The sequence below is a fragment of the Oppia nitens genome, unplaced genomic scaffold (genome assembly GCF_028296485.1).
Source record: "Oppia nitens isolate AA-2021 unplaced genomic scaffold, nextdenovo-longstitch-racon4-pilon3 scaffold3_pilon_pilon_pilon, whole genome shotgun sequence".
NCBI lineage: Eukaryota > Metazoa > Arthropoda > Arachnida > Sarcoptiformes > Oppiidae > Oppia > Oppia nitens.
The window spans coordinates 6,758,934-6,775,615 of record NW_026533221.1 but is presented as its reverse complement, the minus strand read 5'-3'; the positions used below and the strand labels follow the sequence as shown (position 1 = coordinate 6,775,615).

The following is a 16,682-nucleotide window of genomic DNA, read 5'->3' as shown; positions in this document are numbered from 1 at the left end:
ATACTTTTATTATTACTATTATTATTGCTATTATCGTACTATTATATCAAGACTTGAGAAAATTTAGTCATTAATAATAAATCTGTTATTATTTATAAACATATATTTTATTGTTAATTTAGAAGAATCACAAAAAATATTTAAAACTTAATTTACAGAACAATAAATGTGATTATTTTGTTTATATCATCAAAGATTGTTTTATTTATATTAATTGAAATATTTAAATTAGTTACAATTTGTTAAATAAAATTTTTGTTATTAAAGTAATAAAATAAATTGCAATTTTAATCTTCAATTAAYATATTAATTAGCTCTCTATCCATTAATTGTGTTTCAGTCAATCGGTTTTTCTATTGAATTATCAGAAATATAAATGTTTGACAAAAATAATTAACGAAAATATAAAAATTCATACACTTTTCCAATTGACAAGAGTTGGCACACAATTGATTTTGAGGTCTTTATGAGTGCGGAACCAGTTCTGTGAATCTTTCCAACTGATGAACACATCATTACAATCAATCAATTTTATTATTATTATTATTAAACAATACTCACGTATTTCTATCGCCAACATAAGTGGTTATCAATATATAGTCATCGCCGGCATAGTTGTCATCATTGATGACCTGATGGATAATAGGTTCGGAATGTGTACAATCTGGACACCAACTTATACCCGACGGGTCCTTAGAGCCCGTAAACAGTATAAGAATAGTCTTATTATTATCAGCCGAGAGTTCTTTAATGGTTTGCAAAAGTCCTGTCAAATCATTATCATTGAACAGTTGTTTCATTTTTGRCGACCGTTTGGTTACAAGAGTGAAATGGTTGGTACAATAAGTTTAGGTGACGTCGAAAGACAGGTGCGATTCACGAGAAGTGGTATTATGAGTGCACACAACAGTTGCCAACAGTTGCTAACAATAGATAAGGCTTTGAATTTAAGAAAAGTTGGGTTAAGTTTATTAATGAATAAGTGAGGCAAATGTACAGTAGGTTTATATGGTATGTATAGACAGTCGCGTGAGGGGAGACCTACTCAGGGATTAGGAATGACATTAAAAATAAAAAAAGAAAAAAATCAATGATTTAGTGTAAAGACTGATGAAAGTGCAGCCAATTGTAAGAAATGCAGTCTAACTGACAAATAGTTCTGTAATACCGGTGCACAAGATATGGGTGAACTCTATGCCAATGTTTTTGGGGGTAAATACTATACAATATTCTCAACTAATTCATGGTTTCCATTCATTCCTTACTAAAGTAACCAAATGAACAGTTTTTATATGTATTCTCCTCTAATAAACTCAAAACTTCAAAAAGTAATTTTTAAAAATATATTGTATTTTATCTAAAGTTTTGATTTTTATTATCAATAATTAATTAATAATTAATTTTAATGTTAAAATAAAAATGTCGAGTTAATTATAGTTAGTGATATCATGTTATATTAATTAATTCAATAATAGTTATTATTTGTAAATACGTGTAAAATTTAATAATGATAATTACAAATTTATTAATTATAAAAATGTTTAACATTTATGCAAAGTACAGTATGTTTACTGAATAGGTATATATATATATATATATATATATATATATATATATATATATAATTACATAAATGATGTCGCATTTTTTTAAACAACTCATGACAATATGAGAGAGAGAGAGAGAGAGAGAGAGAGAGAGAGAGAGAGAGAGAGAGAAATATTACATTTAGACAACCAATTAAAAACTAAAGAATCTATAGTATAGATTTACATTAAAGTTATTACATTATATAAAATTACAGTAGAGTCCATATACAGTACTTGTTTGGCAAACAAACTGTATTTTTAATCAAATATAAATAATACAGTACTTTAAATGTTAGCAAATGGCAATGCTATACAAATGCTATATTAAAGTGGCACACATTGTATAGAATTGCAAAAAAATGATTGCAAACATTAAGCATGTGTTGAGCTATTGAAGGGCACCGGTAGTAATGTCAATAAAAGGTGTACTACAGTACTACTGTAATGTACTAATGCTATGCAATTTTTGTCGCACATGAAAACTTTTTTGGTCGCCTCTCTCTCTCTCTCTCTCTCTCTCTCTCTCTCTCTCTCTCTCTCTCTCTCTCTCTCTCTCTCTCTCTCTCTCTCTCTCTCTCTCCCATCTCATTCATTCACTGACTGACTCACTTGCTATTGGTATTGGTGTAGAATCTGTACACATGTTTGTTGAGATGGGGAGAGTAGTGGAAAAATGTTTGGCACATATGCCTCTCTATTTCATTCATAGCTCATATGTGTATTTGTATGAATGAGCACTGACTGACTCCCTGAGCTCCGGAAGCTGAACGTACAGATTGTATGATACAAGTGATCGACGAGTTTTCATAAGTGAATTGCCAGTCAATGATGTTTGAGTTGTTTGAGGCGATGGCCAGTAATGATGGAAACATTGGTCATCAGTAAGAGTTACAGCAAAACACTGCAAACAAGTAGTCATATAAACTCTAATCACGTTATAAATGGTGTAAACATTGATAAAGTTTACGCAAAACAAAAACTTTGCAAACTTTATAAAAAAGTTTTGGCAAACAATTTGAATGTCAATATTGTTAAGAAAATGCTTAGAAATCGACGAACTTATGAATGCTTTCCAAAAGTCAAAATGAAAGACAACTTTTGCTATAATTATACCAATATTTCCAGTGATTTATCTTTATTTAAATATTTAATAAACAGTCGTTTTCTTCAGAGTTTATTTTCATTAATGATTGTAATAATTACAATATATGTGCGACAATGGGATCACCTAATCTCGAGTCGTTGTGCACTATATAACAATTACTTTGTGATGGAGATGACCCGTCCGCCCACTAACTGCGATATCTGTCGAAATGTCAACCAATTTCTGGTTCTTGAAAACATCACGAAAGATGAGTTTGCAAAGTATGCCTACAATGGACAGCCTATTGTGGTTCGCGGGGCTTCTAAACACTGGTCAGCCCTAAAAACATTTAGTTTTGATTTTTTTCGTCAAATCTATTCACAAAATCCCGGCGCTTATGAAAGTATTGAACGCGAGTGTCAGTTCTTTCCGTTTAAAACTCAATTCAATCACTTGAGTCAAGTCTTTGCAATGCCTGAGGAAAGGGTCCGAATGACCGAACAGATGTCGAAGCCGTGGTATATCGGATGGTATGAATCTATACTTACTTTGTCTGTCTAGACTTTTTTTTTAACTCAATTATCTAAATAATTGTAAGAAATCATTAGTCATATGTTTAAAAAATAATTTAAAAAGTTTTGTTGTATTTTTCGCTACTATTTATTAAATTGTAAATTAATTTAGAGCTCAAGTATTAGTGAAAGCATTTGTATTTGACTTCTAGTTTAGTTGACTGATGTTTAGCAGTTATATATCATTTGGTGCAATGAATCGCATATTTTTTTGTTAGACAGTCTGAAAACGTCAAACTGCTGTCCCCTCTAATGTCCTCTCAATGTTGTAATGAATTTCCTCTGCAATGATGGGCACAAAAACTCACTAAAAAACGGATGCTTTGCTTGTATGTCGTCGTCGGAAAACTTTTGTGCTCTTAATATACATAATGTACTGTAAATGACTGTTAACTTCATTGCTGTATATTTTGCTGATAACTTGATTACATTTTACAATAGTTTATCATTTTTTTTGCTAAATTATTTTTGTTGTCAATTATAGGAGTAATTGTAATGCAGAGATTGCATCCATTTTACGCCAACATTACTCGAGACCCACCTTTTTGCCGGATGACTCCGAGTCGAGTGCTATCGATAGGATATTTATGGGGTATTCCCATATCGGGGCCAGTATGCATGTATGTATTACTGACCACATTTATATTTATTTCAACAATTTGATCTAAGGTATSATATATTGTTATAGTTAGACTATGTACAGCGTCCATCGTGGCAAGCACAGGTATCCGGTTCTAAGACTTGGCATTTATTACCGCCTCCCGAGTGTGAACCACAGTGCAAACCTATCAATATAACCGTCCAAACAGGAGATATCAGTACGTAAGACATATTGCTATATCATATTACAATATACGGTAAAATACACTAATATTAAATGAGTATTAATAGTATTGTCAAATATTATACAGTATAATAAATGCATATTTTGTCAAACGTATACTTTAGTTATTAATAGGCTGTCCATTTGAAGGTGCTAAAAACTAGTTTTAAGTCACTATAAAAGTTACTAAAAAATTGGCAAATAGTTACTTAAAAGTTATTTATTTTAAAGCAATTTTTAGTAATAAATTTTTTAAAAACATTTTTTAAAAATATAATTCATACTTTGATTTTTCTAATATTTTATCAAATTGTAATTTTTWAAATTTAAATTTACCAAAATGTTATTTGTTTTTGTCAATTATTTATAATATGCAAAAACCACCTTTATTGTCAGCAACTATATATATWTTTTTCATTTTATCACTAAAATTTTGTTAAATTAACGGWTATTATGTAAAAAATAAAGCAAAAGTTAACTAAAAGTTGTTTCAAGTGCTAAAAGTTAATAACGACTTAGAAAGTTATTTATAGGYGATATAAACTTTTGTATAAATGCTTATTATTATATGATATACTCATATATTTAATATGAGCTTATTCTCCGATTCAGTAAAAATAGTTAAATAACTTCAATTGGACAGTTAGTTAGTTAATAATAGTTAATAATATGATAGACAGATTAAGCAATATTGTGTGTGTGTGKGGGGGGGGTTAAATGGAATAAATGGAATAATTTTTTAAAAAACCTGGGGTGGAGTAGACTATTGCATTTTTAAACAATTTTTAAAAAACTAACCTTAAATGTTAAGTAAAAATTTTTATAAAATTTCTTTAAATTCCTTATAAATTCCTTAATAATCCTTTTACTCATTTACTATATATTTGTTAAAATTAAATTTATAAACATATATCCTATTAAAAACTGAATATCAAATGAAGTGAYCTCTCTCACTCTCTCACTCTCTCACTATATATATATATATATATATATATAGTATATATATCAAACTTTTATGGTTTTTGTTAATTATTTAACTATAACTGTACTGAGARATCACAAAACTATAAGAAATAAAAATTAGTTAACAAAAACTTCAAATGAATAACATATAGTATACCGTATATACCCACATATAAACCACTCTMAAAAATCTGGGATAAAATGTAAAGTCATTGGGATTAGAAATGATTGGGTTGGGGGTGGAGTAATGTAATGTTAATTATAGACATTCAATAATAGGACTAATTTGACAACTTATTAATCAATCATTTGCTATKKGGTAGAAATTCACATTWTAGTCCATAGTTTAACATTTAATTCCTGGGCCTATATGTGCTAACATACGGTAATTTTACATTATATTTTTGCTTTAATTTAATATAATATAAACTAATTTTGAACACCTGTCTAATCTGTCATTAAAATACTGATTGTAATAATTTCATGCTTACAATTGAAACTTATTTTTGTTAGAAAAGTCAATCAATTATTTTAGTTTATTTTGAATGTCTGACAAAAATTGAATCTGTTTTATATGACATATGAATTATATACTGTATAGTACTGTACCGGTATATACACAATATATTAAACATACTGTACTGTACTGTACTATATAGTCAAGTGTTTGTTTGGTATAATTTGAAGTAATGTTATGTAATGTAATGTATTATAGTATTAATCGATACGAATCAATGGTATCACAAGACTGGCATCAATGCAATCAATGGCATCAGTATTACCATTGGATCAGAATATGACTGAAAACTGCTTACTATTATGTAATGTAATGAACCACTAGTGCTGTCATCTCTAGTCATTGAAATCACTATTTAATGCAAACATTATTTATGTATAACTCTTAACATTGACTTCATATTGAATGCAATGTTTGAAAAATAATTTATAAACAAATAAAATAAATAAACAAATGTTTAGAAAATGTTGTGTTTATTAGTTTGACTGACATTTTGTTAAGACATTATTTAGACGATTAAGAAATGGTTAACATAGAGGATGACACCAATGAAGTAATATTAGCGACGGGAGGCTATGACCACACTATCCGTTTGTGGTCCGCACACACCGGGGTTTGTCATCGCATTGTTCAACACGCAGACAGTGTATGTATTGATTCAATTGATCCGCTGATTATTTGATTGATTGATGAGTTGATCCATTGATTGACAGCAAGTGAATGCATTGGAGATAACGCCGAACCGTCATATGTTGGCTGCGGCCGGCTTTCAACACATCCGCATGTATGATGTTGTGTCCCAACACCCGAACCCAGTGGTCAACTATGAAGGCGTTTCCAAGAATATCACTTCATTAGGGTTTCAAAGTGATGGCAAATGGATGTACAGCGGGGGTGAAGACGGATCGGTCAGAATATGGGACTTAAGAGCCCGAAGCTTACAATGTCAACGACTCTTTCAAACATCAAATTCAATCAATTGTCTGGCATTACATCCCAACCAAACAGATCTCTATATCGGTGACCAAAGTGGAGTCATTCATATTTGGGATCTTCAAAGTGGTTCAGATCGTAGCGAACAACTAGAAGTAGATTACGATATATCCATACAAAGTATAGCCATTGAGTGTGAGGGCAATCATTTGGCGGCCGTCGATAACAAAGGAAATTGTTATATATTTGCTTTAAAACACAACAAAGGAGTCGACAGTTTACAGAAGAGACTTAAATTTACGGCACACAAGAAGTTTGTTCTAAAATGTCGCTACAGTCCCGACTCAACACTGTTGGCCACTTCAAGTGCCGATCAAACGGCTAAAATATGGCGAACGGCTGACTTGTCTGACTTAAACTCATTGTCACAAACAACTGACAGCGAGAAGAAATCAACGAAACAACTGAGCGGTACATCCATTTGGCCTAAAGTTGACTCTATATATCCAGCCGTCGAACTTAAAGATGACAACCAAAGATGGGTTTGGGATTTAGGCTTTTCTATTGATTCGCAATTTATTATAACCGGTTTGTTTTGTTTGTGTGATTTTGTGGATAAGTTTAACATTTAATTTAAATGATAGGATCATCAGATAATAACGCCCGTCTCTGGAATGTATTTTCAGGTGATATAAAACGGGAATATAGTGGCCATCAAAAGGCTATAACGGCCATTGCTTTTTCAGATACATTAGTGTCATAATTATATTCATTTATAATTTTCATATATTGTTATTCATATACATAATTAAATTATATATTATTAAAATTATTGTAATAAACGTTTATAGATTACTAAACTTTGTTTAAAAATTTTATAAAATAAAATTTGTGTTATTGTAATTAACATTTTATATAATCAGTGAACCAATTAGTAAAAACAGATCATTGTTTACTCAAAAGTTAGGCCACAATTAGGACATCGTTTCTGTTTAAATGCTATAAATAATTTAAATTAATTATACAAATGTATATAACATGTAATTATATAATCAATTATATAATCAATACCTAAACAGCAGAGAATTCCCAACGGAAAGAATAGTATTGCCATAAGTATACCCAAACACGTGAAGTCGTCCTCAAGGATACCAACCTTATGAATGACAACATGTCATACAATTTATAATGGTTTGAATGTCAAGACATACGTGACAAGCAGGACATGAGCCCAAAAGATGACTGTCTGTGGAACCGTTTGGATAATTGTACCATAACTTGTCAGATGTGCTTCTTGTGATGGCAATGGTTGTCCATATATTGGTTGTTGAGTACCAATGAAACCAATGTTTGATGGATTGGGATAATAGGCTAACATTAATGATTAATTCATTAACTCATTCAATGGTTAATCTTTAAGTGGATTTACAGTTTTGATCGGCAATTGGTGTGTAAGGCGGGGGTGTTATCGGGTAATCATTGGGTTCTGGACTCGGGTTCGGCTGAAGACTTTGATATTGAAATTGATTGCTCTTTTGATCATTCATTTCAACTATTTGTTTGTTAATAACTATTATTAAAGATATTTTAAATCAATTGATAAAAAATTATATAAAATAAACAATTGTCAATCAATTTGACCACTTTTTCACCGCAATTACCGAACARCAACATTAGACACATGTTTGCCAATCAATATATTTGATTCAAATTTGTCTTTAAGTGTCCACTATTAYAATGTGGTAGTTGTGGTCAACAAAATTGTGGTCAAAATGACAGATGAAATCATACATTCAATTGTTGTCAACAAAAGTCCAAATGATTTCAACGATTACTTTGTTTTTATTTGTTTACATTGTTTTAGTCATTATTACGTTATTATTATTATTATTATTATTATTATATTAATCAGTATTACAAGTATTGGTATATACTGTACATATTGTATAGCAATAGTATAGTGTTTGCATTTAGAAGAGTATTCGGTTAGAYAGGTATTCCACTCATTAGTTTATATTAAATATCTTATAAACCATACATTAAATTTAAAAATGATCAAGGGCATAATTATAGATAATATTAAACTCAATATTATTGTAATTGGTCATTTATTGATTAATTGTAAAATTGACTAGATAATTGCATCGACATAAAATAGTTGACTATTATCTACTATTATCTAGTTAATTTTGCAATTAATCAAAAAATGAACAATTACAATAATGTTGAGTTTAATATTATCTATAATTATGCCCTTGATAATTTTTAAAATTGAATGTTTGGTTTACTAGATATTTAATATAAACTAATGAGTGGAATACCTATCTAACCGAATTATCTCCCAAATGCATACACCATATATACCAGCACTTGTAATACTGATATTAATATAACTGTTTGTTAAAAGTTATAATTAGTGCATTAAAATACATTTAATTAAATATAATACATRTTTTGATGATAAATAAATAAGAAATATTTAATTAAATATTTTGTGTTTTTAGTAAATATGATTAAATATTATAACTTAAAAATGTAAAAATAGATTATAAGGTACTAAATACTGCAGTTTTTGCTTCAAGTTATAGTTTTTAACGAACAATAAATATATACAAATAACTCTATGATATAAAAATTATCAAAAATATTAGGCAAAACAGCATTACTGTAGTTGTGTTAAACATATGAATGCAATTAATGATTAAAAATTATATTATATTCAGTTGTATTAGTTATTAAGTTTGAAAATAAAATTAAGTGTATTTTTTACCTTTTCTTAATAAAAATATGATATCAATTTGTAATATTATTATGCATTATTATTAATTGTAATTTAAATAGATATTAGAATAAATTACAAATTGATTAAATATATATATTTTTACTAATAAATGACTATTTAAAAAAAATATTTAAGTAAATATATTAATGATGCACTACTCTAGTTATAATACTATTGCTATTCATATATTATATTTGCATTCATTATATCATATAATTTATATTTATTGATGTATTTTATTGAATAATAATATCTACGGTTAAAACTTTTAACTTAAAAACCAAATAAACAAATTATTACAAAAAATATTAATTTTAATAGTTTATAACATTTCAATAATTTGAATGATTTTAATAAAAAATTAAACAAATAATTATTTTAATACATTTTATATATTGTAAATTTAAAAGCAAACTGTAAGTTATAATTAAGTCATTGTACTGTATTAGGTAATAGTTAATTATTTCAAAATATAAAATAACAAATATTAAATTTTACTAAAATAAGACAATTTAATTATATGCTGAAAATAAATAATTAGTGTTAAACTTAGTATTTAGTTTTTTTAAGTTAGCTTTTTTTAACTAATTAATTTTTTAACTATTAGAACTATAATATTTAATAATGATTTTCAAAAAAAACTTTGAAAAAGTTTTGTTTTCTGAAATCTATACGAGCCTTTTGTGTGTGTGTGTGTGTGTGTGTCTGTAGCATTTCATTTTGCGAATTTTGAAATTCTGACTTCAGATTCAGTTAGAGGACTACTAATAATGTATAGAAAAGTTGCATTAAAATTTTGATATCTTTTCGGGAACATAGACAAAATGGCGGTCAAAGTAAAGAAAATTTTAAGAAAATTTTTTTAAAGTATAGATTTGAATAAAGCATCAAAATCAAGCATAAGAAATATGCATTAAAATTTTGACATCTCTTCGTGAACATAGAGAAAATGGCGGCCAAAGTCAAAAAAATTTTTAAAAACATTTAGAATTGTATAGAGCATCAAAAATAAGATATAATAGATAAAAGTTATTTTATTTTTTCAAAAAATGGCGGCAAAGTATGATTTTAGCTGTTTATTTTGTCATACCGACTCATCTGATACCCTACATGTCTATAGTCGAGTTTATTATGTCATACCTAATCATTTGATACTTTACATGACTAAAGTTGAGTTTATTATGTCATACTGAGTCATTTGATACTTTACATGACTAAAGTTGAGTTTATTTTGTCATACTTAATCATTTGATACTTTACATGACTAAAGTTGAGTTTATTTTGTCATACTTAATCATTTGATACTTTACATGACTAAAGTTGAGTTTATTTTATCATACTGAGTCATTTGACAATATGACTAAAATCAACTGACAATTAATTTGCTAAGATAATATTTTATGCCGTCAAAGTTTTTTTTCTAATAATGCTTTATAGCATTCTTAACTGGTTTTTTATCTGACTTAAGACAAAATGTATTTTTTTGGTTTTATTAATACCGAAAAAACTATTACATAATTATTGTACAGTAGTTTATAAAAGAGAAAATAATTTAATTCAATATTAATCAATTTATTATACATTATTTTTAATATATTTTTTGAAAATAATATAATTATTAACTATTATTAACAATAAAGTTACATTAATTTAATTATCTTCTTTATAAATTATAGTCGAAATATTTAATAGGATATTTTTTATGTACTAACTTTTAAATTCGTTTTTAATTAACTAAATATTTTATGATTAGATTATATTAACATTAATTATTTATTTGAATAAAAACATTTGATATAAATTATATACAAATTGAATATAATTATGTATTATTATTTTTAAAATAAAAAGTTATTTTTACTTAAATTATATTTAGAAAATATTTTAAATTATACACTATATAATATTTTTTACAATTAATATACTGTGTTTATTATATAATTAATGTTATCCAATTGCATTTGTCTTCAATACAATTCAAATACAATTAAGTAATTGCTATTTAATAATATTTTAATATTGTTTAGATAATTATTTCTTAAATTTAATATTTATACTAATTGTTATAAAAATTGCAATTATTATTTTATCTTAATAAATTTATAATACAATATTAATAATTAAAAATTATGTAAAATTATTTGAATATTTAAATAAAAATGTCATATAAAAATAATTGATAAATTATTATATTATTTATAAGATAAAATTTCAAYATTATTTCCAATTATGTTAAAGCATTTATGCAGATTAATAGTAAGGTATTACCATATAATGTCTAAATAATTATATAAAATAATGCAATCGATATAATTTAATTAAAAAGTTGACACTTTTAGCAAATAATGTTATTTTAGTATTTATTATTAAAGATATAACAAAAATATAAAATGATTATAAAGCAAAAATTTCTACTAAAATTTAATTATATTATCAAATTTTTGTAATACTATATTTTGTAAATTTAAAATGATCAACAACAATTTATAGACATTAATTAAAATTTTAAGTTAAACTAGAATTAATAACATTCATAGAATATATAAATTAAGTTATTTTATTTTATGTGTTATTTTTTATATAGTATTCAAATTAGTATAAATAAATTTTTTATAATTGTAAAATTGATTATTAAAAATTGTACGGTATATTATGATTATCTATTAATAGATTGTATTTATTATATTGTATTATTTAAAGTTTAGCCTCAAAATATATTTATAATATAATTAAAGTACTTTATATTTTATATTAAAATTTATATTATTTCTACGTTATTTTGAATGTAATTATTAAATCTCAATTTTTACTTATTAGTTTTTAGTATAAATTTTTTAATCAAATCTTGATATATGATACATATAATGATTATTATTTTAATAAAAATGTATTAGTTCAATATTAGTTATATTTTTATTGTTTTATATTAAAATTAAGATTAAGCAGTGTTTTTTACTAATAAACTATGAGATCACTAGTTATTTTATAAATATTATAGTAGTTAGTATATATAGTTTATTTTATTTATTAACTAATAAATTTTAAAAATCTAATTTTAATTTATCGTAAAATTTGACAAATTTTGGAAAATTACTTGCTATTCACAAATATATAATTTATCGTATTTAAAATAAGATAAAACTTTAATAAAAAAATACTAATATTTCATGCACTTAAGTGAATATACAAAATATTATTTTGATAAAAGCTAAATATGTTATTCATTAATAAATAGCAATTATTTGTTAGTTTTGTGATAAATAGAGTATTAGATTATCATAAATACAACGATAAGTTATTTCATTGATTCAAATATTAGTTATGAATTCCAACAAATATAATATTTACTTTGTATMATATCTTTAATAATCAATATATATATAAAGTGTATATAAAGTGAATAGTAGTGAAACATAAATTGCTAATTAAAATACTGTAAATGCATTAAATGATTAATTGGTTGCTATTCTAATGTAGAATTTATACATTTTATTTTTCTATATACAAAATTAAATTACAATAAAATATTCAAAATTTGATAATAAACTTGATTACTTTAAAATTGTATTTTAATTAAATTAATTTTATAGAATAAAAAATTAAATATAAGCCATATCAGCCATATAAGTTTTATTATATTATATAATATATATGACAAATGATATATTCTAGATATTTTAAATAAGATTTTATTTGTTTGATATACTCTCTAATTTATTTTAGCAATTATTTGAAGTTATATAACATATGTAATTGAAAAATGCAAAATAAAATTGAAATTTTCACTCATTTTCATGGGTTTCCTATTGAAATCATTCAAATCATATGAAACACTGACTGAGATTTTTTGCTCTTTTATTCAACAAAATTGAAGAAAAATTAGAAATAGTTGAATGCGTAAGAGTCGATGCATTTGTTAATTTAAAATACATTAATATAGTTGTCAGCACTTGGAGTTGAAGTCATATTTGTGGTAAAAATAAGAAAGTTTTTTTGAGTAAGAAATATAACCTTCGGTTAAAAGTTTGAAAATGTTTGAACACAAGTGAGACATCAACTGATTGCTAGTTTAGTGATAAGTTAATTGCAAAACACAGTCTTTTTCTCCCATATTAAACATTACTCTGATATGAGTTTAACACTAATTGAATTCAACACATCTATTATAGACAACGTTTGACATACAATTAGTCTAATTGTCTTTGAAACTGATATAGCTTTGAGGTAAACATTATTTAATAATTTAATCTAAACTTAAGCCAATCATTTAAGTGCTATATTTTGTATATAAGTATGTTTTATCAGTATTTGTTAAAATAGTTAAATAGTCAACTGATTTATTTCTAATTAAAAACTACACGTTTTCTATAGTAAGTGTTATTAATAGTAATTTACAACATAATAATAATWATTATTATATATATATATATATATATATATATATATATATATATATTTGCATTTGTCTATGAAATTTTTAAAAATATTTAGACACTTGAATAATATTAAATAAGCTGCCAAATGGTGTTTTATCATCATTTGTCTTTACTTTTATTGCTATATTTAATAATAAATTAATATAATTTTTTTATTATACTATTATTATTAGATAAATAACAATAAAAACAATCAGTGAAAATGTCTGAAGAGAAAGATAATGCGGGTTTGACTACAACTGAGAAAAATATTATTAGAAATACGTGGGAATTGGTTAAGAAAGATGTGGCGGGAAATGGATACGACCTCTTCATTAGGTATTATTTAATTTATATATATATTATTAAATATATTATTATTATTATTCATACAATTATTATTGTTAGATCTATTAAGTGTTAATACAATAGATGACTCATATAATCATATGATTAAACAAATATAAAAAAATATTATATACAGTGTAATTAAAATAATAATAATTATAATTTTTAAAATATTTAATTTGAAACATTTCTACATAATATTGTCTGATATTTTTATTAATTACTGGTAATGTTTAACTTTGATAATTCAACATACCGTTGATACAAATTTATTAAATATTAAATACAGTACTTTTATACAGATATACTTTGATGTTTAGATATACAGTAATATTAATTTTATAATAATTAATGACAACTCTTAATAATTTAGTATAATTTATTCACTTATATTATTATTGACTATTATTGACAGTAAGAACTCATTTGTTAAATAGCATCGCTTTAATATTAAAATATCTATTAAAATATTGAAACAATTAATAGTTAATAATGTTTGTATAACAAAATTAATAAAATTTTTAATAAATTAATGAAAAGTAGTTATTATATTTGTATTAAGTACTATTAAGTAGAGATTTAAATCTTTAATATCAGTGTATAAGTAAATTAAGTACATTATATGAAAGTAAATGAATAAATGAATGTATAAATAAAAGATTATAGACTAACAATGTTATAGAAAAAAACTAAAAATCAGTCAACTGTTATACAATAAGTTAAACCCATTTATATATCATTTTTACTATTATTGTATAAATTAAGTTTACTTTCTGTTAAATACAGTAAAAATATTTTTAGTATTCAAATAAAAAAATTTAAATACAAATAGAATAAATAGTAATAGAAATAGAAATATATTTCTAAAGAATCTATTGATTATATTTACTAAATATTTTTCATATGTATATAATTTACTTATTTTTCCAGCACTTAATAATCTATTATAAATTATAGTAATGATTATCTTTACTGCAAAAAATAAATAAATTAGATTTAACTAAATATGATTGAATAAAACATTTTAACTGTTAATAACATATGCATTTGATAGTCTCACTTATCCGTTATAATTGAAGATAATTACTCTATTATGTAATAATAAAGGAATAATTATTCATCAACTTTATGAAAAAATATTTCATTTATAATTATATTCTCAAATATTTTATTTATATTATAAAGATTTATTTTGTTAAGTTATACAAAATGTGTTAGTTAACTATAAATAAATTATAAAACATCTTAAATGTTTAATAATTTTATTAAAATTTTAACTGTACAACTACTGTATTTACTAATATTAATTATAATTTTAATARTAATATCTGTTGGTAATATGTTTACTATAATTTATTTCAATGTCAAGTTGCTATCAATATAAATAAATGATTTTATACTAAATTATTGATTGTATATAATAATTTACTTTAAAAATCTAAAATTTATAAATTTCTTATTTTCAACAAATAAAATATTAAATATGTTAAGACTTTATGGTATTTTTAATACAAATACAAACAATATCCTTAATATACTGTWTTTCTATTATTTTCATTAAATATGTGTTAAAACAGTTGACAAGACGTCAATTAAATAAACAACTTTATTATTAGTGATTATTAAGAAAAAAATATTTTTTATAAAAAATGTTATACAAGTTTAGAAAATGTATGATATTAGCTAAAAAAATAATTTTTATTTTTAATTAATGCATAGTTATTTAAGTCATGGAAAATACTTTTAATAATAAATTTAATAAAATTATATACTGTATATATATATATATATTTACTTAATACAGTATCAGATTTAATATTTACGTAAATCTGGAAAATTGTATAAATTWAAAAGTGAAATATTGATTAATTATAATTAAATATACATTTTTAACTAATGTATAAAATTATAGATTTTTTGACGAAAACCCAACATATCAGCAGTTATTTAAATCATTCAAAAATGTGCCCAAAAGTGAGTTGAGGGGTAATAAGCGTGTGTTGGCTCACGCGACCAATGTTTTATATGCCATCTCTATGCTCGTCGACAATATCGATGACACAGAAGTATTGGTTGAAATGCTGAAGAAGTTGGCCACAAACCATCAAATGCGTCACATTTCGTATAACATGTTTGAAAATCTCAAGATTACATTAGTAGGACTTCTTAAAGACAAATTGGGTTCAACTCTCATGAATGACGAAGCAATCAATGCTTGGGATAAGACTTATAATGTCATCCTCTCTGTTGTCAAACCAGTCTTAGAAAATGTGACCGAAAATGAATGAGTTATAAACTATACAATAATTGACAACAAATATATTTATACAGTTGTCGTACGGCTTATAATTTGATGTCATTTATTATAAACACTCAATTTTAATATATATTTGTTATTAATTTTAGTTGCTTTTACTAATCAATTATAATACAATTAATCTCATGGCTTAAAAGATTTGGAAAAATATTGTCTTTAAATATTTGTCTCACATTTTATATCTAACTTATATAATGATTATTAAATGTTTTAGATTTTCTATTAAATTGAAATGTTTTACTAGTTTTATTACATTTATATTTTATTTAAAAATTATTTAATTATATTAATGTTATTGAAAAATTTAGGATCATATATAATAATGTAATTCAAGTTATA

The 16,682-nt window shown here is 24.4% G+C and overlaps 5 protein-coding genes across 6 annotated transcripts; 3 read left to right on the top strand and 2 right to left on the bottom strand.

The window, feature by feature from the left end:
• Positions 1-257: 257 nt before the first annotated feature.
• Positions 258-1,245, bottom strand: LOC128957715 (thioredoxin domain-containing protein 17-like). The gene is made up of 3 exons (XM_054303522.1): positions 562-1,245; positions 419-500; positions 258-353 (listed from the first exon to the last, which is right to left on the bottom strand). The coding sequence occupies exons 1-3, from the start codon at positions 798-800 to the stop codon at positions 288-290; spliced, it is 387 nt and encodes a 128-aa protein (XP_054159497.1). The 5' UTR covers positions 801-1,245; the 3' UTR covers positions 258-287.
• A 1,206-nt stretch (positions 1,246-2,451) lies between these two features.
• On the top strand, positions 2,452-5,873 carry LOC128958033 (uncharacterized). Its single transcript, XM_054303848.1, has 4 exons — positions 2,452-3,203; positions 3,730-3,865; positions 3,934-4,063; positions 5,747-5,873. Exons 1-4 carry the CDS (start codon positions 2,452-2,454, stop codon positions 5,833-5,835), a joined length of 1,107 nt encoding a protein of 368 aa, XP_054159823.1. The 3' UTR covers positions 5,836-5,873.
• Positions 5,874-5,961: 88 nt separating this feature from the next.
• LOC128957320 (target of rapamycin complex subunit lst8-like) lies at positions 5,962-7,301 on the top strand. The gene is made up of 3 exons (XM_054303058.1): positions 5,962-6,194; positions 6,262-7,069; positions 7,126-7,301. The coding sequence occupies exons 1-3, from the start codon at positions 6,072-6,074 to the stop codon at positions 7,242-7,244; spliced, it is 1,050 nt and encodes a 349-aa protein (XP_054159033.1). The 5' UTR covers positions 5,962-6,071; the 3' UTR covers positions 7,245-7,301.
• A 69-nt stretch (positions 7,302-7,370) lies between these two features.
• LOC128957321 (brain protein I3-like) lies at positions 7,371-8,364 on the bottom strand. The gene is given in 6 exon segments (XM_054303059.1): positions 7,371-7,480; positions 7,553-7,637; positions 7,693-7,718; positions 7,721-7,852; positions 7,911-8,051; positions 8,273-8,364. Coding segments are annotated over 5 exon segments (408 nt in total). The 5' UTR covers positions 8,029-8,051; positions 8,273-8,364; the 3' UTR covers positions 7,371-7,433.
• Positions 8,365-13,266: 4,902 nt separating this feature from the next.
• LOC128957528 (globin-like) lies at positions 13,267-16,552 on the top strand. 2 transcript variants are annotated; one of them, XM_054303302.1, is made up of 3 exons: positions 13,267-13,487; positions 13,873-14,017; positions 15,939-16,552. In XM_054303302.1, exons 2-3 carry the CDS (start codon positions 13,902-13,904, stop codon positions 16,312-16,314), a joined length of 492 nt encoding a protein of 163 aa, XP_054159277.1. In that variant the 5' UTR covers positions 13,267-13,487; positions 13,873-13,901; the 3' UTR covers positions 16,315-16,552. The 2 variants fall into 2 exon arrangements, with proteins under 2 accessions (XP_054159277.1, XP_054159276.1); XM_054303301.1 differs by lacking the exon at positions 13,267-13,487 and adding an exon at positions 13,549-13,633.
• Positions 16,553-16,682: the final 130 nt, after the last annotated feature.

Excerpts from the sequence above, each read along its gene's own strand:
- LOC128957528 (XM_054303302.1), top strand. The coding sequence starts at position 13,902 with ATGTCTGAAGAGAAAGATAATGCGGGTTTGACTACAACTGAGAAAAAT. Across the intron at positions 14,018-15,938 it reads GGATACGACCTCTTCATTAG|ATTTTTTGACGAAAACCCAA; the intron begins GTATTATTTAAT and ends ATAAAATTATAG.
- LOC128958033 (XM_054303848.1), top strand. The coding sequence starts at position 2,452 with ATGGAAACATTGGTCATCAGTAAGAGTTACAGCAAAACACTGCAAACA. Across the intron at positions 3,204-3,729 it reads AAGCCGTGGTATATCGGATG|GAGTAATTGTAATGCAGAGA; the intron begins GTATGAATCTAT and ends TGTCAATTATAG. Across the intron at positions 3,866-3,933 it reads ATATCGGGGCCAGTATGCAT|TTAGACTATGTACAGCGTCC; the intron begins GTATGTATTACT and ends ATATTGTTATAG.
- LOC128957320 (XM_054303058.1), top strand. The coding sequence starts at position 6,072 with ATGGTTAACATAGAGGATGACACCAATGAAGTAATATTAGCGACGGGA. Across the intron at positions 6,195-6,261 it reads TTGTTCAACACGCAGACAGT|CAAGTGAATGCATTGGAGAT; the intron begins GTATGTATTGAT and ends ATTGATTGACAG. Across the intron at positions 7,070-7,125 it reads TTCGCAATTTATTATAACCG|GATCATCAGATAATAACGCC; the intron begins GTTTGTTTTGTT and ends TTTAAATGATAG.